The 21652-nt window shown below is 36.5% G+C and overlaps 1 protein-coding gene across 1 annotated transcript in view; it reads right to left on the bottom strand.

The window, feature by feature from the left end:
* dnah11 (dynein axonemal heavy chain 11) overlaps window positions 1-21652 on the bottom strand; it is a 153080-nt gene that overhangs the window by 98651 nt on the left and 32777 nt on the right. The window contains exons 8-24 of the mRNA XM_031903586.1: window positions 20242-20475; window positions 18643-18810; window positions 16811-16927; window positions 15343-15480; window positions 15131-15249; window positions 13683-13878; window positions 13472-13576; window positions 12807-13202; window positions 11424-11756; window positions 9732-9986; window positions 9485-9654; window positions 8017-8239; window positions 7202-7318; window positions 3662-3748; window positions 3161-3319; window positions 2280-2378; window positions 551-709 (exon numbers count right to left, since the gene is read on the bottom strand). Coding sequence (XP_031759446.1) covers window positions 551-709; window positions 2280-2378; window positions 3161-3319; window positions 3662-3748; window positions 7202-7318; window positions 8017-8239; window positions 9485-9654; window positions 9732-9986; window positions 11424-11756; window positions 12807-13202; window positions 13472-13576; window positions 13683-13878; window positions 15131-15249; window positions 15343-15480; window positions 16811-16927; window positions 18643-18810; window positions 20242-20475 — 3075 coding nt within the window. The remainder of the gene's footprint in view (window positions 1-550; window positions 710-2279; window positions 2379-3160; window positions 3320-3661; window positions 3749-7201; window positions 7319-8016; window positions 8240-9484; window positions 9655-9731; window positions 9987-11423; window positions 11757-12806; window positions 13203-13471; window positions 13577-13682; window positions 13879-15130; window positions 15250-15342; window positions 15481-16810; window positions 16928-18642; window positions 18811-20241; window positions 20476-21652) is intronic.

Here is a 21652-nt window from a genome sequence, read left to right as displayed (position 1 = left end):
TGGGCAAAATACATCTGCAAAATATTTGAAACTATATTAAAGTTGGTCAACTTAGTCAAAATAAAAATGGAAAATGTTCCAAAAATCTTACAAGATTTCTAAAATATATGAACATATCAACATAACAGAGGTCACTTACTACGTCAGTTACCCTGCACATTAAATGAACTGCAGGTCTCTGCAACCCAAAAACTGAGGGCAGAGACCTGTAGTCCCCCACTAAATTTTCCAATATGGATTTATTAAAAAATGTAAGTGCTTTAAAAGTTATTTGTAAATGTATTAGCTAAAGTAGCATTTGCTAAACTCCTCTTTATGACTGTTAAAACAATTTTGCAAGTGCCAGTCTCTCCCAGCAAGACAGGTCTGTCAGTCTGTTGCCTTGTGCTACATTGTTTCAAAATTCAGAGCCACCAGGGCAGAGAATAGAAAAGGACAGACAAACACTACTTCAATTAATAATACATACAAACAACTTGGATATATATCTAAATGAAAATGCAATATTGTTAAAAAAAACATTTTAAAAGGCAAAAGAGAGGTAACTGACCTTTGTAGCATTCATTAGTTGGTGCCAGTGCCTGTCCCTAATTGCTGGATTCTGCAGGTCTGTTATAGCCCTTAGAGATGTGATCAAGTTTTTTATTGATAAATCCAAGCCAGAATAAGCATCCCAGGATCGGGTATGTTTGTCTAATGACAAAAGGTCCTGTCAAATAAAATCATTATTTAGAGATATTGTAAGGAAACTATGATGATTGGTTGTTATACATGACTGCATGCAAACTGCAAGCTATGTGCTAATCATGAATTAGAAACTTCTGCATCATCTATGTATCTGTATATCTCATATACATATCTGTATATATAGAGTCCACGGGTGTACCTCCTTAATATTATTGCAATTTGGCAGTGGGGCTGGTTTTAATTTTCAAACCAGGGAAGCATCCTTTATTGCACAGTGAATGGAATACAAAAACACATTTATACTGCTGCAGAGAGCTTACCCCTTTTTACTGCAGCTATCAGGGCACCCATTAACAATCCAGGGGAGTAGCAGTTTAAGTGTCAGCAGCTATCTGTATTCATTTTTCCATATATATCACAGTAAAACACATTTCTGCACAGGACCTTTATACTTTAGAACAGTTCTTGCCAAGTGCAGAACACCAGATGTTTCCAGGATGTTGGAAGAAACACTAAATGCAGAAAAAAGTCTAGCCTTTCACTTTATTATTGTTATTGTTATTATTAAGAGTAAAATATTGCAGTACAGTGGTTCTGAAAGTAAGTCATATGCACTAAAGAAAGCTGAGAAATAACAACCACACATTTATGTGTACTTCTATTAATAGACACAGATTAAAACCCCAAACAATGTTTTAAGTGGAAAAAAAATGAAACAAAATAATAGTGAAGCTTACTGACTGTTGACTAAAGTATTAATTTTGTGCTATTATTCTGTGGCTTTCAGTAAAAAAAGGCTTTACTCCTAGTAGTTTTTTATGCAAATACAGGTATAGGACCTGTTATCCAGAATGCTTGGGACCAAGGGTATTCCGGATAAGAGGTCTTTCTGTAATTTGGATCTTCAAACCTTAAGTCTATTAAAAAATCAATAAAACATTAAACTCAATAGGATTATTTTGCATTCAGTAAGGATAAATTATATCTTAGTTGGGATCAAGTACAAGGTACTGTTTTATTTTTAGAGAGAAAAAGGAAATCAATTTTAAAATCTGACTTATTTGATTAAAATGGAGTCTATGGGAGACAGGCTTTCCGTAATTTGGAGCTTTCTGGATATCGGATCCCATACCTGTATACATATATATATATATTTTTTTGGAAACATATATTAGATATTAGATATGGGTAGCACAGTGGTTCAACAACTGCTGTGGTGGGGGTCCGTCCTAAGTGTGATTCCAGCTAGAGCATCTCCAAGGAATTTGTTTTATTCCACACTCAGATGATCTTAGATTGTAAATTCCAATGGGGCAGAAATTTATAAAAATAATGCATGATCTCAGATAATTGCTGTGGAATATTTTGGTGCGATATAAATGAAAAGGATAATAATAAAAGAATAAAATATTAGCAGAACTCCTCTAGAACTGCAATATACAACCAATACAAAAACCTGCTTTATAAGAATGGCATAGGATGCCACATATATAAAAGTATTTTTATGCAGCATATCCAGCTTTTCAGTGCACTGAATTGTGAATAATGAATAGCAGTAAGAGTATTTTTAGGGAAGCCGCTAAAAAGGCAGCAGCTGTTGAACTTGCCTTTGCAAACCTTCTTAGCTCCATATCCATCTGTTCCACATTAATCTGCCTCCATGGCGTTTTAACCCAGTCAACAATGCTGCTCTGGAAAAACAAATGCAGGACTCTACTCACATACCTCTGTTATTAAATAATCACAAAATCAAGAAAGCTACTAGAACATAAGGATTGTTCTGATATTGGGTGATCTGCTGTAAACCCTTTATTTAAATGTAGCTTGTATATTATCATGACTGTGTCTTGCTCTGGTCTGACTTTCCACTCTTATTATCTTATTATTCTCAAATATTAAATCCTAGCCATGGAAATCATTCTAAAATGTCTATCCCTATCTTTCCAGTCCCTGAATCTTTTGTATGTGCTAGTCTCAGGCTGTTCGTCTGCAGTTCCTGCTAATTATCACATAAAATGTGAGTTAAACTGACTACAGGAAATATTATGAAATGAGTTTATAAAAATATTCATGTTGCAGGGCTCTCCCTGTCTTCCATAAAGGAATTGCAACTTTGTATATGGCAAAAAGCAGATATGGATAAGTCAAAAAAACATATGCTTGTGTAGGCTGTACACAAGGAGAAGATAAAATTAAATCTAGCCTATTCGTTCTGCTGCACACAGAATAAAAATAATAGTGGTCTGTAGTTCTAGATACAACTGTATTTCAAGCACATCAAATCATTGCCCCATATAGCTTTGGCATCCAAGCACAGAGAGAATCAGTAACATGTTCATGGCCACAAGCAGTCACCATCACCAGGAATCAAATCTAAGCCATTCCATCTCCCTAGAGCCAACTAACCTAATGGAAGTAGTTTCAAATTAATACTTGCTAATTAATAAAACCATTTTCAGAAACAGAATCTTACTCTGACAGTATGTATTAGATCCCATAACTCCTTCAACAACTTAATTTCTTTACTGCTTTTTTTTAATTGCTTGTAATCGGGGACCGCCACATCAAACAAGTCTGCAGACTGCTGCAGGTGTAGCTTTTCTTCCTCCATCGCTTGCAGAGCTCTGTTTGCCTACAGGGATATAAAGCATTCCATTAGATAGCAGTCACTCATTCTACAATTGTGTTTTATTAACATTGTGACAGGGTATTCCCTTAATTAGGAGGCAAAACACTGTTTCATACATAGTGACAGATTCACATGCTGACAGGATACAATGGATGGGCTGACAGACTGCCAGGAATATTCAGAGTGACAGCTTTGGGAAACCACCAGGCATTACAATTGCAAACTGATCAAATAGGAAATATTGCTAAAGATAAGCAGTGTGTATGGTTAGAGAGTTCTCTTTTAAATAAAACATTTGGGTTCCATGTGGGCATTCATACGAAGCCCTATTTGGTTTTGGCTTACCTTGTCTAGAAGGGAATATGGATTTTGAGCATTAAACGAGAAAGGAGCATCCAAGCTAAACCTCTCCCTAAAATGTATCTGTTTCATCTGAAAGGCAACAAAACATAAATATAAATAACCAATATAAATGCAACAATTTTATCCACCATTCCAGGCTAAAATGAGAATCAGAGAGATTAATGAACTAATGAAAGTAATATAATCTCCTTGACAATTCCTAAAGAACTGGAGGCATATTGTAGAACTAACACTACTACTAAAGTATATTAGGTGTAGGGAAATGTCTTTATCATAACAAATACTTTTAAAAAAAATAATTCTGTTGTCAGTATATTTTACTGTATACAAGTTCAGAGTTCCTGAATAGGCCTACAGCAAAGTATGCAAGACAAATGTACAATATATTTGCATTAAAGGAGACATATATAAAAATTAAGAATATACCAGAGAATTATACTCCTATAAATAAAGATTGTGCTTAAAAAAGTTGTGTTTCCGACTGATTTATTGAGAAATCCCACCAAAACCCCACTAGTCCCGCCCACCTGTTCCACTTCCTGCTGGCTGAATTCTCTGGATGTGCAGGGGAGCCGGCGGCACTCAGTACAGGCTCTGTAGGATAGGAATCAATCAGCAGCTAGGCTGACTTGATAGGGAACTGAAGTCTGTCTTTGCTTGTGTGAGTGCAAGGCTGTGATTGGCTATACCCCTCCTACTGTGCAACTGGCAGGGACCGTTAGGACACGCCCACCCTTCATTTGAAACAGGGACAGAGACCCTATCAGGATCTATAGGGAGCTCCAATAAAGGCGCCATTTTTAAAGATAGGATTCATTTTTAGCCCAAAGTGAAACCAGCACCATATATTATTCAGAATTGCCTATAAAATTATGTTTTTTTTCCATTTATCCAATATGTCTCCTTTAAGTAAAATAAACACAAAAATTATTGAGTGTCATTTTTATTACTTTGTCTTGTAATGTGCTCCAAGACTTAGAGGGGTTGTTCACCTGTGTAAAACATTAATACATCTAATGGTTCACATTAATTAAACAATCTTAGCCATATAAATAGTTAAACAAAATGTTCAGTTTAAGAGATCATTCCGTTGCTGATCCCTTCTTCTGCATGGGGGGACCTCTATAAATACTACAGTTGCCACGTCACGTCCTCATTTGACATTACACATACTGTACAACTGGCAGTAAGGTTTTCAAGATTAAATGCCAATCTGTAAGGAAATTGCAGATACAGAGAATTGTGCAGAGGGGGAGGGAGGTTGCTGGGAGTAAACTTGTGTACAGGGAAAATTAGGCCAGGAGGCGGGTTGTGTGGGCTGCAATGGTGCTGGGGAATTTCAGGGATAATTGTTCTGGCCATGGGGGTAGGGAGGTCCCGATGCTGCTGGGGGAGCTGGTTCATGTTTAGATGAGTGGCGGTTGTGGTGTGGGTGGGCAGTGCTGGGGGAACTTGAGGTGCACAGGAAATCTGGGTTGGGGGGAGGGTTTGCTGGCAGTGCTGGGGGAACTTGTACACACTGAGGTGGGGGGATGCCGGCAAGCTGTGTTGTGGGAACTTTAGGATTCCTGGGGGAAAATTGTACATGTTTGGGGTGGGGGTGTTGCTGGCAATTCTGGTTGCACTTGTCCAGGGGCTGCACACAGATTGCTTGATTGCTTGTTTGAGCCTGTTAAACATATTTAGGTTCCATTCTGACTACACAGGAAAAATGCATTGATATGAGAGACTTTATTGTATTTCAGCGTTTTTATTACATTCTGCATTGTTTAATTGTTTCTGCTTATGAAAACTGGGTGTGCTATATATTCATTTGCCTCTACACCCAACATAGGTCAAGGTTCAGTAAGAAAAAGTTATCTCACAGTTTATCATGTGACAACTTATGGCAAAATTCAATTTAAGGAGAAAAATCTTCTCTCCTAATTCAGTTCCAGCTTTTCCCATATACTTCAATAGAGTTTTCATGTGATATACCATGAGATTAGTGTTTCCTGAATTGAATCTGTGATTGAATCTTATTTATCAGTTTTCATGTGACAAACCTTTTTCTCACTGAATTAAATCTGGTCCAAATTTTGGAAAATCTATGAATTTTGGGCATTCATAATTAGGATGTTTTATGTTGGTATGTTTCGAAATCTGGGGAATATGATGGGAAAGCTTGCTTTAACATGATTTTGAGAAACTACATTAAAGAAAAGTTTAGCATAGCTCTGATGTTTGGTGTTTTGCTGTACATATATTTACCCAATTTTCATTTGTCAGAGTACTTTCCTAAAATATGAGGTATTCTGGGTACCACTTACCTATTACGTACATGTTTGGCAGGTAAAGGGTTAAGAAACATGAAATTTCCAATTCAGCTCTATATTTATGCATAAAATAAATTATGTTTTTGATGTATGTGTTTACATTAAGGATTTTTTTTTGTTTTGTAGACATTTAGAAGCCTATATCTTGTTATAGAAGTGGAGTTACACAAAGATTCTAGAATATTTTGAAAGCTTAGGTTGTTCTGAAAAAAAATAAAAGTATAGAAAACTCCTGAATCATCTGGCAATGAAAGGGTTAAAACTATTTCACGGTTTGGCTAACATTTATAGCAAAGAACAGACATTTTAAATTTCACAGAACTTTGCAGGTCCTAATAATCATTTTTGTAGATTGTAACTCCTTTGGGCTGGGCTCTCTTCACCTCTTGTATCGGTTATTGATTGCTTTATATGTTACTCTGTATGTCCAATGTATGAAACCCACTTATTGTACAGCGCTGCAGAATATGTTGGCGCTTTATAAATAAATGTTAATAATAATAATAATAATACAATACCCTAAACAAGCTTCAGGCACCACTCAGTAGTCAGTGAGGAAGTTGATTGTTGAAGCAAATTTAGTGCTTACTGTAGGCAAACTGGCCAATGAAAATGATGCTTGATGTCATGTATACAAAAAGAGTTGCATAACTGTTCATGTATTTAAAAAAGCTTTAAAGTAATTGTACTGTAAAAATATGTTACATTTGTAATATACTGAGTCTGTGTGAAACTCTAAAATAATGGGCATCAGACAGGTGCCAGCGGAAGACAGAAATTAACCAATCAGCAGCTAGGCAAACCTGATAGGGAACTGAGACATATCTTTGCTTGTGCAAATGCAGGGCTGCAATTGGCTGTCACCCTCCTACTGTGCTTTTCGTAGGGAATGTTAGAATATGACCACTCCCCAAACACAGACAGGGACCATGATAATTTTTAGCCCACAGTGAAACCAACACCATATATTCATTACTGCCTACAAGATAAGCAGTTATGCTATATGTTTCCTTTGTTTCCCATGTAAAGGGACTTAGTTATAACACATGGAATTATCACAAGTTGCAGACAGCACTGTAATCCCCTGACGCAAGTGACCTGTAACTGAGCAATAAAAGGTATATAACTTTGCTCCTCTTAGCTTGTGGCACAGGGCTATTAATAATGACCATATTTTGGTTAAAGCGAGAAAAAGTGAGGTACATACATCAAATGCTGTGCATCTTTTCCTGATCAGGGTAACCTCTGAAATTTGAAGAGGAGCGACATCATGCTTAACCGAAACTGCCAGTTTTTTGGTATGATTCCATTTTTCTGGCAGTTCCTGTAGACAACAGATAAACATAGTAAATGTTTATGTTATCTGGAGAATCCTCAGATACAGTACCTTCAATTTCACTCAGTTTCTGCCATTAAAAGTACAATAAAGCTATAAATATATATATGATAATAATATAACTTTTCTTGATTGTGCGATCTGTAAAGAGACGTTATAACAATTGATTCAGTTCATACAGTATGTATTTTCATCTGAATCACAGATATACTGTATAAACATATTATTTCTACCTGCCTGGTGTTTTTTTTTTTCCAGCCAGACTGGATAATTGATGTCAATTGTATTAATATCGGTTATTAATATATGTAAGGCCCCCTTTTTTATTAAAAGGAGGTAACCCTAAAGCCATAATGCTTGGTTCAGAAGATGCAAATAATCAGTAGATAATTTCCCAACACAAATGATAGCCAGAATGATTAAACTGAGACAAGCAATACGTCAGCTTTCATTGTGTATAATGTCTATAAAAAATACATGGCACGATTGATTATTGTGTGCATCCAATTACCAATTCCCCAAAAAATAAAATATAAACAAATATGAACCCTACTGGTAAATAAGGTATATTTATCTGTAAATACAGGCTCACACTGCTAAATTTAAATAAATAATACATTAAATAAAAAACACTTATCATCATGAAAACAATAAATCACTATATCCTGGCTGATTCTGTTGCTCACCTCCAACTGGACATAAATCTGGTCAGGCAGTTTTTGCCCATAGCTTTCTAATAATGAAATAGTCTGCTTCAGAGGCTCGAAGAGTTCATCAGTAGCCATCTGTCTGTCTCTCACTGCAAGAAGAAGCTCCATAACTGCTACAAGAGCACTGTAATCCCCTTCAGGCACTTTCTTCAGAAGTATTGCATTGGCTTCTTTAATAAACTCTTCCAATTCAGCCAAGCTTAAAAAAATTCATGTTTAACATTTCATCATTAAAAAGCTTCTTTATATGAACATTACTTCTCTTGAGAGATTATTACAAATGTGATCAGTTGTTTTATACAGTAAGGGCTAAACTACATAGGAGATTTTGATCAAAATCATGGAACAGCACGTGATTTTGTGGGATCCTACAAAATCTGTTCTCCACTGCTATAATGTAAGTCAGATAATGTGTTTTGTTCTTGCATCTACATCCAACAGTCAATAGGGGTCTTTCATGTCCCCCGGAGGGTGTAAGAGCACTAAGGGGAGCAAGATCCGGTACAGCATCAGGAGGAGCAGCTAGGCATGTTCTTACCACCTGAAAGTACTGGGATGCAGGCTGCACCTCCTGCCAGCATGCAGAATTCTCTTCCAACAGACGTGTCATGGCAAAGCTTTCATTTAGTTTTGTGTGTAGTTTAGCTCTAAAACAAGTCACGTTAAGATGAACACTTTGGGCAGTAGAAATTGTTTATGGACTCAATCTGCAATTTAGTACACAAAACACTGAAAAAAATTGCCAGGGCTCGGTCTAACCCACATTGTTTTGTTGACCAGCAGCTAGAAACACCCTAGTAACAGCGCTCGGTCTAACCCACAATATGGCATTGACCAGCTGCTACAAATGATAAAAAGCCATTATTTGTACATGAAAAGAACTCAGTTTGCCAGGCAGCACTCAGTTTGCTTTTAAAAATATTTTTTTATAAAAAATGAGGTGTTAGTAGCATACTTTGCAATTTAGGGCTCGCTTGGATTAACAATGCTGACTTTATTGGATGGGAGCTGCCACATGGAATCAATTTAAAGTGCTAAATTGTAAGCCATTAATATGTAGGCTGCAAAGCTTTCTATTAAATCATTTAGCTTATATTCACTTTGCCTACATCATGTCACTTTAATAGATAGAAAAAAGGATACCATGAAAACTAGCAACATTTTGTTTCGAGTTCCAGATCAAGGCTCTTTCTGGGGGAATGCAGTGATCATGGCCAACTTGTTTGGTTGTTTTTGCTGCGATTGCCTATAAACTAGTTTTTGCAGCCCATGTTAAATCACATATATAACTAATAAATTAAGATCACAGTCGAATAAATAGTAATATGAACTAACCAAGTTATCTGACTATCTTTATTTTTCCATAATACTTAAGAGTCACTTAAAAAATACAGCTAACTACTGAATGGTAAAGTGTTAAACCAATCTCATAAATGTGTTTCACCTGTCAATGACAAATCTAACAAGGTGTTCTTTAAACATCCAGCTCCACTTCTTTATGATGACAAGCAAACTTGTTTTGAAAGGTTTTATATCCACTCTAAACCACCTTTCAAAGACCTTGGTATCATCTGAAGAGCTCATCAGAACATAAAGATTTTCAAAGATGTCAATCTGAAAAACAAGATGGAAAGACTTTTAACTGGACATTTATTCCTAAAAGAAATATTAAAATATAACATTTTTCTTACTTGCTCTTTAAACTGATCAATTGTGGGAGGAGTCTCTGGAACGCCATCATCAGCATGCGCCTCAATTTCATCAGAGGTTAACACATGGCCATATAACAAAAACTGACGCATAAACTCCTGGCGGTCGTCTGTCCACAAGTAAGAATATGAGTCATACGTGCTCCTGTAATCCGTAACCTTTATAATGACACCTGTTACACGTTCCATAATTTCCTGTCTAATTGCAGCAAGGTCAGTCATATCATCCATGTCATTCTGTAAAACAGAACAACTAGATTAATATTATAGATATATTTACACAGACACAAAATTTTGGCTTTCAGTGGGGTACGTCTAAGGGCTGTGACACACTGGGAGATTAGCCACACGCGACAAATTTTTCGCCAGGCATGGATTCGTTTTGCCATGTGTGTTTTGCCATCGGCGTATTTTTCCACGTAATGGGCACAAAAAATTGCAGTGGAAAAATTTGCAGACAGTGAAGAGGAAAGTGAGGAGGGCAGTGACAAAAAAGTGTTGAATGTTAAGTGAAAATAATTGTCTGCGCTGCCTCTATGCTTAAGGCATAGAGGCGGGGCAGACAATATATGACTGACAGCTGGGATTTTTCAGTGCCTTTATAATGGCTATAGATGTGCTAATAAAAAAGAAATTTGGATTTCATGTTTAAATTGAACAGGACTTTTATTATACAGATTTTTATATTTGGGATATAGGCCCTCTTTAAAGATGAACTAAAGTTAAACTAAAGAAGTAGGCTAGAAATGTTGCACATTATGTTTTGAGGTTCTGTACCAGCCAAAGGCAACCACAGCCCTTAAGCAGGGAAGATCTGTGCCCCCAAAGATGCCCCAGTAGCCCCCCATCTTCTGAGAAAATAGATAAATAGGCCTCTAAAAGAAACACAGAATTACTAATTACAAGAGATTATTTAAAGGGATACTGTCATGATTTTTATAGTATACTTTTTATTTATGACACTGTTTACAAAGCAAATAATTCGCCATTTAAAATTGTACTCTTGAACCAATAAATGTAATTTTTTTTAGTTGTAATATTGGTGTGTAGGCAGCGATCTCAGTGCATTGTGCCTGAGTCTGAGCTTTCAGAAGGAGCCAGCGCTACACATTAGAACTGCTTTTAGATAACCTATTGTTTCTCCTTCTCCTATGTAACTGGAGGAGTCCCAAGCTGGACTTGGATTTCTTACTATTGAGTGCTATTCTGATATCTACTGGGAGCTGCTATCTTGCTCCCTTCCCATTGTTCTGCTAATCATCGGCTCTGAGGGGAGTGACATCATTCCAGCTTGCAGCTCGGTAAAGTGTGACTGAAGTCACATGGCTGTAGTGCCCTGGAAAATGAAGAATCTTCATGTGAAATTGAGAAATTAAATATAAAAAAATCTGTTTGTGTTTTTGAAAAACAGATTTCAACGCAGGATTCTGCTGGAGAAGCTCTATTAACTGATGGGTTTAGAAAAAAAACATGTTTTCCCATGACAGTATTCCTTTAAGCATTTAAGTTCCCATATCTAATAATTTATTAGTCTATTAATCTTACCTTCCTCTGATATTATTCCTTACTTATTGTACTTGCTATGACCTTGGCAGAAATTCCTAACTTTAATCAGAATCTTTAACAAGTGCATCTGAATATTAAGTTGCTTCACATATCAAAGTGAACATTTACCTGGTAATTGTCAGTCTCTAAATGCTTTGCAATTCTTTTGACTTGACCTGACATTTTAAAAATGTCACTCAGCATTTCTTCCACAAGGTCATACAAGCCATCCCCATCCTCCTTCTGTAATGAGGGCTTGAATATGATTTCAGTAGAAGCAAGAATCATTTGCGCCTCAAACAACGGAGCCGGCTTTAACCTTACATCAGTATTCTCCATAAAGAAAGTCAAAGAATGCAAAATTGTGTTGTATAAGCCATCAGTTACAATCGTATCAATATACTCCACATACATTTTCCAGGAGTCTAAACCAGGGGTGGCTTTGAGAAGTTCCATGTTCTCCTAAAAGTAAAATAAATTGTTCAGTCTTATGAAACCAATGAGGCAAGAAAGGGGATATAGCGGTAAATTAATCTTTTCACTCTTACAATACCTGTGCTTATTGCTATAAAGTACAGTTTATGACCTAGGTACAAAGGAAACCTATAAACTCAACCCCCATCCCTTAGGCCAGGTCAGATTCCTAAACCTCCAACTAACATCAGGTAGGTGATAAGAATTGTGTTGTTCATAACTGAATCTGGCATCTCTGCCTTAAGGTGTACCAGTGTAGATCCAAGAAATAGTATGATGGGTGAAGTTTGAGATTCAAAAACAAGGTTCGAAATGTTTTTAGCAGATTTTGTGTCAGATTTAATCTGACCCACCATGCAACAGCACAAGATTTTGTAGGATCCAAATTTGATCACCATAGGCTGTTACGTAATGTCAGAAAAAGTTGGAGGTTATCTTTTGTTCATGCGTCTACATCCGACAGTTAATATTTAAATGAGAAAAAAAGTCATTTCAACACCATTAGTTATTATCTCATCAGATACAGACGCAGCATAGAACATTCCCTTCCGACAGGAGTGTTGTGTCAGATAGCAAAAGGTACATGTAGGTTACAAATCAGATTTTTCTATCAGTCTCATTATATTTTGACTCACACAACTTCATTTTGTCAATCCGAAACCATCCGACAAAAGCAGGTTTTGCGGGTGTGGAGTTTAGCCTAAGAATAGAGGTACAGCAGGTTTGCATACTGTGGTAACAAACCCACTGGCTGTTTGTTGTGCCCTTTGCCCAAGTGTGCCACATTTGTCAAAAATATTTAAAGGGGAACCAACGCCTAAGCTTAGCTTCTCACTTGCAATGCAGACAATACTGTACGACTGGCAATGAAATGATGGCCAGCAAGGTCCAAGGTCAACTTTGGAAGCACTGATCTTTACTATTATATGGTTAGCTAAAATTGACACCAGTTGCACTAGCCTCTCATTTATATCATCCTTTGGGTGGAGAGCATGAATTCAAATATTGCTTAACAAACATACAAAACTAGGATATTACCATAGCGAGACTTTGAATTTTAACACTGTCTTCTTGAATAGTTTGATATTTTTTATTAACAATTTCATTTTTGTCATCCAGATTGATCAGTGTTTCCTTTCTATTATCCTTTCTTGAGAACAGCCACTGCTCTGCCCAGACTTTCATGATTTGCTGCATTGTTATAATGTTGTCCTTTGATGTTTGAACTCTTTTTTCAAGGTCCTGCACTACTGATTTCACTTTAACAATATAGTCCCAGCAGTTGTCATCCTTCCAAGTGTAGCGTTCCTCTGACTCTCTGAGCTGTTCATCAATGTTCTTCAGGTCATCTTTAATGAGGGGGTATTCTACTTCTAGAACAGTTCGTTTTAATTTGTTGTACCAGAAGACAAGTTGGTCTAGACTTGCTATATACTGTTAATACAAAAAAATATCAGTTCAAACAAAGGTTTTTTATTGTTTATAGTTTCTGAATTTATGTCAGACTTCACTGTTTGTTCTATAGCAACAGGCGATGCAAACTACATTGAACTAAGCCCTTTACCCCCCCCCCAATTTTACATCTAAAATACCTTTATTTGCAGTAATGTACTTTTACAATTGGACTTCCAATTATATTAGTGTGCTAATTTACATTTAAAAAACAATATTTTGAGCACTAGAATAACAAATAAACATCATACCTTATGCAACATCTCCCTCTTGTCAAATATCGCTAAGGCCTCCTTGGGAATGTCTGCTTGACTTTGTTTCTGCAGATATCTCACCTCTCGCAACACAGCAATGAGCTAAAAACAGCAAGAACATTGTTCATATTTCATAAGAACAATATAAATTGCTATTTTATTAACACTTATAAAGGGCATATGTTATTGCAGGCACCCTGTAAAATACCTTTGGATCAAAATTCACACTAAGTAATCCATCATCATTGTTCCGTACAAGGAGCGGTCTATCCAGATTAAACTCACATTCTTCGTCCACTTTAGATGTCCATTTCTCATAGACAGAGTCTTCATACTGGTCTAATAAAGTCATCATCTCCATATATTTCTGATAAACTGAAGAGGCTTCAGGACTTTCCATGCTCCTGAATGAAGTGTTTGAAGTACAAAATGCTAAGCTAGGATTTTAGAAAACTGCTCCAATGAAGAAGTCAATGTCAGGTGAAAACAGGTGGATAGCATGCTCTGTTACAAAAGCTCGTCCATGACACATAGAGAGGTAATATGCATTACCCGACAATTGACAATACTGTATGTCCTTGCCTGTACTAGTATATATTTGCCACTAAAAGACCCCTAGAATACTGTAAGCCCAGTTGGCAAATCATGTGAGATGCATGTTTTTCTTATTCATTTTTGTGCAAATGATGTGAAGAACACCATGTTATGTGTGTTAGGTGTGTTACGCTTCTTATTGATTTTAGCAGCCAATTAGCATGTATCATTTTCTGGTCACCTGTTTAAAAGTAAAAATCTGTTTAAAAGTAAAAGTTGCTATAAACTACAATACCTGGGCAAACTAAGTAACCTTTATTACATATGAGTGTTAAGGTGGCCATACACATTCAGATTTTAGTCTTCTTCGGACAAAAGTTTGGATAACAATGCAATTATAAAACTAACATTTAGACAGAAATTGTAGGCAAAAGACCTTAAACTAATAGTTGGCAGACACCAATTGTAGGAAAGTGACTTACTGGAAATGTATTGTAAGTCCCCCAATTATATCTTCAGATACACAATACATAGATTTTATCATTATCCGAGCAACATTTTCTAACCTGTCTGACTGACTAAACAGCCAATCACCATGGTACGAAAATTATCAGGACAATAGTTCGGAGCCCACACATGGTCTGAAAATTGTACAAACTAGGTTTTATTTAATTATAGTGGAGTGTGTATGGCCAGGTTTGAAATTTTAAGTTCCCTTGCACACATAGGTCCTGTAAGTTGGTGCTTACCAGTAGTTCAAGAAGTGTGTATAATTTCTTTGTTAATAGCACTGAAGCACGCACAATTTTGGTGCTTTCTACTTACCTTTTCATTTGTAAATGAGCCCTATGTGGTGCCATACAGTAAAATGTTTGTTAATACACTACATAACCACACAAGGGAATGTTTGAGGGAATATATCTGTAGAATATCACTGAAAGTTAGGAACTAACGTATGATTGGAGGTGTTTTAATAAAACATGTAGAATGCTTGGTAGCTTGTTTTTTTGTTGCTTGGCAGCTTGTTTTTTTTGTACCATGTACGTTAAATAAATAAATATGACTCACAATGAAGGTCTTGTTAAGTACTCTTGTTAAAAATATGCAATTATTTAAACTTACAGATGATGAATGAAGCGGAAATTTGACCATGATATCTGTATCCGGTCTTTGATTTCCCTAGTGAATTTCAAGGTGCCAGCGACTGCAGGCATATTTCTATGTACAGCATAATTTTCCAGCTAGTAAATAGATAAAAGAAAGAATGCAGTTTTCAGTGTCTTGAAAATGATATTTTCTATATTGATAGTGCTTTTACAGACAATTGCACATACCTGTTTCACGTGTGCATCATACAGTAATTTGCACCTGTCCAGCTCCTTATCATACATTTGGAGTAGAGTGAAATAGTTTGGGCTAAATATGTCTAAAATCACACTTCTTTCCAAAAAAAGACCACAGATTGCCAGCAGCTGAAAAAGGATGACTGAGTAAGAGAATTGTAGTGCAACAAAATAGGAAGGTTAAGGTTGGTTCACTGACTGATATTTTTTTTTACTAGTTTAGGTTGGTTGTTTGAGAATCTTTCCATACATCACCATTCAGGCCCAAGCTGTCAGTCTGTATATTCTGGCAAATGCCAAAAGGGCCGCTGTAAGATACCATAAACAATCACTATTTATTGGGCTGGTGGGGGGCTGTTTTGGCCTCCGTGTACTTGAAATGCCAGGGTCTTTTGAATCCCAGTCCAGGCCTGTCATAATTTTATATAAAGTTACTGGACAGAACTCCCATCTCGTAAAACATGTCTGCTTAACAACTCAGTAAAATGTGTTGTACCTTACATGCTGCTTGGCATTTAGCCAAGTTATTCTTTGTGAAGGAATTTTAATTGGAAAACTGGAGTTTGGTTTACCCTCAACTACAAATACACATTTTCTCTGGGAACAACACTCCCAATATCAGAAAGCCATGCAGCAGCACCAGTTAATTTTGTTTCCATATACCAATACGCTTAATCGCGGATTTATCAGAGTTTAGATTTTAATATAAAAAACTCACCCAGATTCTATTAATTCCTATGGGATTTTTAGTAGCATATTTGTCAAATGGTGAACTTAAAAAATTATTTCCTTTTTCTCTGTAATAATAAAACAGAACCTAGATCCCAACTAAGATATAATTAATCCTTATTGGAGGCAAAACAATCCTACTGGGTTTATTAAATGTTTAAATGATTTTTAGCAGTTTTAAGTTATGCAGATCCAAATTACGGAAAGATCCCTTATCCGGAAAACCCCAGGTCCCGAGCATTCTGGATAACAGGTCCCATAACTGTATTAAACTGTAAACTTGAAATCTGACTCTAAAAGTCCCCATACACGGGCCGACTATAGCTGCCGATATCGGTCCCTTGGACCGATTCGGCAGCTAATCGGCCCGTGTATGGGGAGAGCAGAGCGGCCTGGCCGACCGATATCTGGCCTGAAATTGGCCAGATCGCGATCGGCCAGGTTAGAAAATCCGGTCGGATCAGGGACCGCATCGGCTCGTTGATGCGGTCCCCGATCCGACTGCCCCATTGCCGCCCACATAATCCGATCGTTTGGCCCCAGGGCCAAACGATCGGATTATTTTTTTTTTTACCTAAATGCTCCCCGATATCGCTCACCCGTAGGTGGGGATATCGGGGGAAGATCCGCTCGCTTGGCGACATCGCCAAGCGAGCGGATCTGCTCGTGTATGGCCACCTTTAGTTTGCTGTTACTTTGGCTAGGGTTTTAAAACTGTGCCATACTGTACCTTGAATGCAGATTCCAACCCAGAACTATCATTAAATGCCTCAGAGAGTAGGGATGCAATCCGTGTGTCACAGTCTAGTACTTTGGCTTTAAAATCACTGTACTCTTGTTCAAACTCCTGTAAATTTCAACAGTTTTACAAATATATTAAAATAAAGTTTAAACCATTAATAAGGACAGATAGGACAGATTTACTGTATACTAGTTCAGTTTTTTTCCCTTTCAGTAAAAATTGGATGAATTTATATATATATATATATATATATATATATACGGACAGAGAGCCGCACACACAAGGACTTAGCAATAAAGTGAAAAAATTTATTGAAAAAAATCCAACGTTTCGAGTACTGACTGTACTCTTCCTCAGGGACAAACCACTGTAATATATATTTTTTCCCCAAAAAGTGTTTGCTTACAACAAGAGTACAGAGGTAGGTACAGTGGTGTAATTTATAGTTTACACTATGATACACCCCCATCACTTCCTGGCACTAATAAGGAATTACTGGCTGAAGAACATGTTTTATCTCATGAAATCTTTACTGTATATATTATTGTGGGGTATGTGTGTCTCATGCAACCAAATCAAGAATATGAATACTTTTTGCCATAGGTATAGGAAGACTTAGCCTCCTTAAAAACAGATGACAGATAATTATTTGTTCTCAGTGGGAAGCTCTCTATTTACAAATTTCACCCCACCCCCTGCTTATTGGCTAAAAACACATCACTTTGTGTTTTCAGGCTATAGTTACTAGATCCTAGTGGGTGCTTTACTGTTTCCTGAAGAAAAGCACAGCCACAATGGCCATGTTTGTCATTAGAATAGTGCCTTAGTAGAAATAATGTTTCTACTTATTAGAATAGTGCCTTAGGAAAATCAATAAAATGGCCTATGACTATGGGTTCCTGCTCTGGAGCAATTTTGCCATGTTAGTAACAGAGAACATTCTTTTTCAGCCACAACACCACCACAAGGAAACAAGTTGATCTCAGTCCCATGACGTACAAAAGAAAATAACACCCCACATTAAATTCCCTTGGCAACAACTAGTCTACTATCAGCTGTCCAAATACGAAAGTACTTACCCCATCTTAATTAAAGTGCCTCTTATTCAAGTTAAGCTGCTTTATATCACCAAATACAATACTACAGAAATACTTTCCAAACATTGTAACCTGTTTTAAGGATTTTAAAAATAAAAATGATTCAAACAGAAATCAGAATGTCTAAAATAAGAGAATAGCATAAACACAAAAAATAGAGGATTACCAACAGGCAGCTTTGTCACCACTTAAAGGAACAGTAACACCATAAAATGAAAGTGTATAAAAGTAATTAAAATATCATGTACTGTTGCTCTGCACTGGTAAAAGTTGTGTATTTGCTTCAGAAGGCTACTATAGTTTATATAAATACTCTGCTGTGTAGCCATGGGGGCAGCCATTCAAAGAAGAAAAGGCACAGGCACATAGCAGATAACAGATAAAACACTATTGTATTCTACAGAGCTTATCTGTTATCTGCTATGTAACCTGTGCCTTTTCTCCTTTTCTCAAGCTTGAATGGCTGCTCAGCAGCTTATTATATAAACTATAGTAGTGTTACTGTAGAAAACACACCGGTTTTTCCAGTGCAGGGCAACTACTCCAGTACAGGGCAATTACTTTAAAGCTCTTTCAATTTTTGGTGTTACTGTTCCTTTAATAACTCTCAACCAACTTCAGTTCTTTTTATTAAAATCTTCTATATACACTGGTTTGTACTATATGTCTGAACACTGGAATATTCAATACTAATGCCTTTTGTAGGCATTAGAAAAGCCCTACCTTGTTGTTACGATCCGTTGGATCAAGTGTGCTCTCTTTAAAGACTTTGCTGTTATCCTGGAATTCTTCATTTAGATTAAATATCTTCTCATTTAAGGCTTTCCCCTTTTTTCCACCAAATTCCAGTTTTTCTAGTTTTTGAAATTCAAGCATTATTACAAAAATATCCTGAGAGGAAAAGACAAATAATTAGAATGTATAGTTATCTGTATAACATTCACATTCGATTAGATGGACAAAAGACTGAAAATTTCAATTAGCTAAAACATCTACATAAAGTTTGTTTCATTTGTATAAAAAGTGACTCACACAGACAAGGAGAAACACCTATACACACAATAAGGTAGTGAAAACACCCCTTTAAAGGGGAATTACATTTTTACAATGCACTAAACCATGTAAAATAATGTTAAATAGAAGTGCTTTTATTTTAATACCTTTGGGTTCAAATATGTCTATAACTGCTTGAAAACTGTGCTCTATCCACCCCTTTTGCAAGATCCGGTTTAGACTCTTCAGTATGTGGCTGGGGGCAGCTCATGCCCCCCCCCCGAGCAGCAGCACAAACAGAGAGACACAGAAGGAGAGGACTAAACATGCCCTCCAATCTAGTAGCCAATGAAGAGATGGCATTGCTGGTTCTCCTCCTCTAACCCCCTTGGACCCCTCCCTTAGGAATTACTTTGGCTGTTGGCTACTGAGCATGCTCAGTTCTTCTTAACTCAGGTTACTAAACATGCCCTCCAGTCTAGCAGCAAATAATGGCATTTATTGTTTCCATAGTCACTAGAGGTCTGTAGGCCGGCCATGACTGACTTATAACATTATTATTTCCCCAAAAAATGTAGGCACTCATACAAATGTGCTCTATCATGCCACAGATATTATGTTTTGGAGCTAAAAAGTTACCAATTACTAGCCAATTTCTCATCCTTTACTTGGTTTTCTGTATGTGTGCAGACACAGATTGCATATGCACACTAACTGCAGTCACATTTCACTTAATGTGGAATCCTACAGACAGAGGAAAGAATTCTAGCACAATAGGCTCTGTTTTATGGAGGACTGCAGTGGTTAGAGGAATTTCATGGAATGATGCTACAAGAGCCTGGGTTTTATGGATCTTTCTATCAAAAGACCAGGTTTTATGGCATTCTCTTGCAGAGGGATAGTTTTAATGGCATTCTGTGGCAAATAACCAACTTTGTTCTAACTCCTGTTTCTATGGGGTTTATGGAAAAAAGCAAGGGCTGCATCTTACAGAGAAAATACAATGTTAATTTGTTTAGAAATAAGAAATCTACATAACCTTTATAATAGTATATTCTCAGTTTTTACATGTAATATCCACTCAATTAAACATTATTTTTGCGGTCACTGAATGTGCCATATAGAAATAATTATAGTAATAATTTTAATTACAACTGTTACAATTATGTATTATTTTGAGCAGAACATATGCCTTACCTATAGGGGGAAAACATTTTTCCTTTAATAATACATGTACTGTATATCATGTCATTTACATTTGGAGTTCACCTCCCTGTAAGTATTTATAGTGTTGAACATTAATTGCACAGAATTAGTCAACATAAATACCTCAATCTTCAATAATCTCTCAAGGAATCTGTCAAATTTCGCAAATACCATTTCAGATCTAAAGTCCCAAGCTTTAAACTGAGTCCTGTCAGTGTAATATGTCTGTAGACTGGCTCTATGTGTAAAGAATGCATGCTTGAAGCTCTGAAGGACTTTCAGTGCAGCTTGTACGTGTTCTAGAGATTCTTCTGGTTCTGCTTTAAAAAGGTCTTCAGGTGAAAGATAGGTTTTTGCCTGCAATTTAAAGATATAATTCCATTCACTTTAAAAAGGTTTTCTTAACAAATAGTCATGCCATGAAACAAATAATGCAGAAATATTCTGTAAAACCATTTGTTCATAATCAGCTTGTAATATCTCAAAGAGAGCCTTACAGTTTAAGAGTAAGTCAAGTACAGGTACAGGATCTGTTATTCAGAATGCTTGGTACCTGGGGGGGGGGTCGAATAGGGGATATTTTTGTACTCTGGATCACCATAGTTTACGTCTACTAAAAAGACATGTAAACATTAATTAAACCCAACAGGTTTGTTTGAACTCTAATAAGGATTAATTATAGCTTAGTTTGGATCAAATACAAGATACTGTTGTATCATTACAGAGAAAAGGGAAAAAAATAAATTTAATTAAAATGAAGTCTATGGGAGATCATCTTTCTGTAATTCTAAGCTTTTTTGATAACAGGTTTCTGCATCAGGGATCCTCCGTAATTTACTTACTTTACACTTCAAAAACATGCACAGTACAACCATGTCATTCCAATGCTCTCAGTCCAAGCCTCATATCATTTATTTCATTTATATGTATAGATTTACACTGAGTTTATACACATATAGTGAAACATTTGCACTTGCCAGACCTTTAACTGCAAACCCTCCCAGATGAACTCAATAAAGCCACTTTTATCTGGGCTAATAAGTCCAATAACTATATATCACACTATCTAAGGAACATCTGGCTGTTCACAAATCCCTGGCATGGCCAAGTCAAAAGAACAAAAACATATCTCTAACAGATCCAAGGTTCCTCTAGAATACTGCTCGAGATTCCAATGTTAATCCAAAGTCTACATTGTTCTTCAATTGATCTAGTGCAATAATATTGAAAGTTGTACTATTATATCAAATCAGACTGGGCAGCTTTACTAATAGCTGTTAATGGCCAGTCTCAGCCATAAAAGCTCCTTAAAAAAGTATTTTAAATAACCAAACCATCCCTCGAGCCTTTACAGAACAGCTGATTTCTTGGATAATTTTGGCATAGATGAATTAGGCTTGTAAGACAAATTGGGCCACACTGACTGTGCTATTTCTTCATCAAATTTGACTTCACCTCTTGAAGTATACAATTGAAAAAGTAGTGATTCAACAATCTACCACATGTAACATTAAATAATACTGCACCTCCAACA

This window comes from Xenopus tropicalis, chromosome 6 (genome assembly GCF_000004195.4).
Source record: "Xenopus tropicalis strain Nigerian chromosome 6, UCB_Xtro_10.0, whole genome shotgun sequence".
NCBI lineage: Eukaryota > Metazoa > Chordata > Amphibia > Anura > Pipidae > Xenopus > Xenopus tropicalis.
Note: the sequence above shows the minus strand (reverse complement) of the source record. Positions and strands in the feature narration are given on the sequence as shown.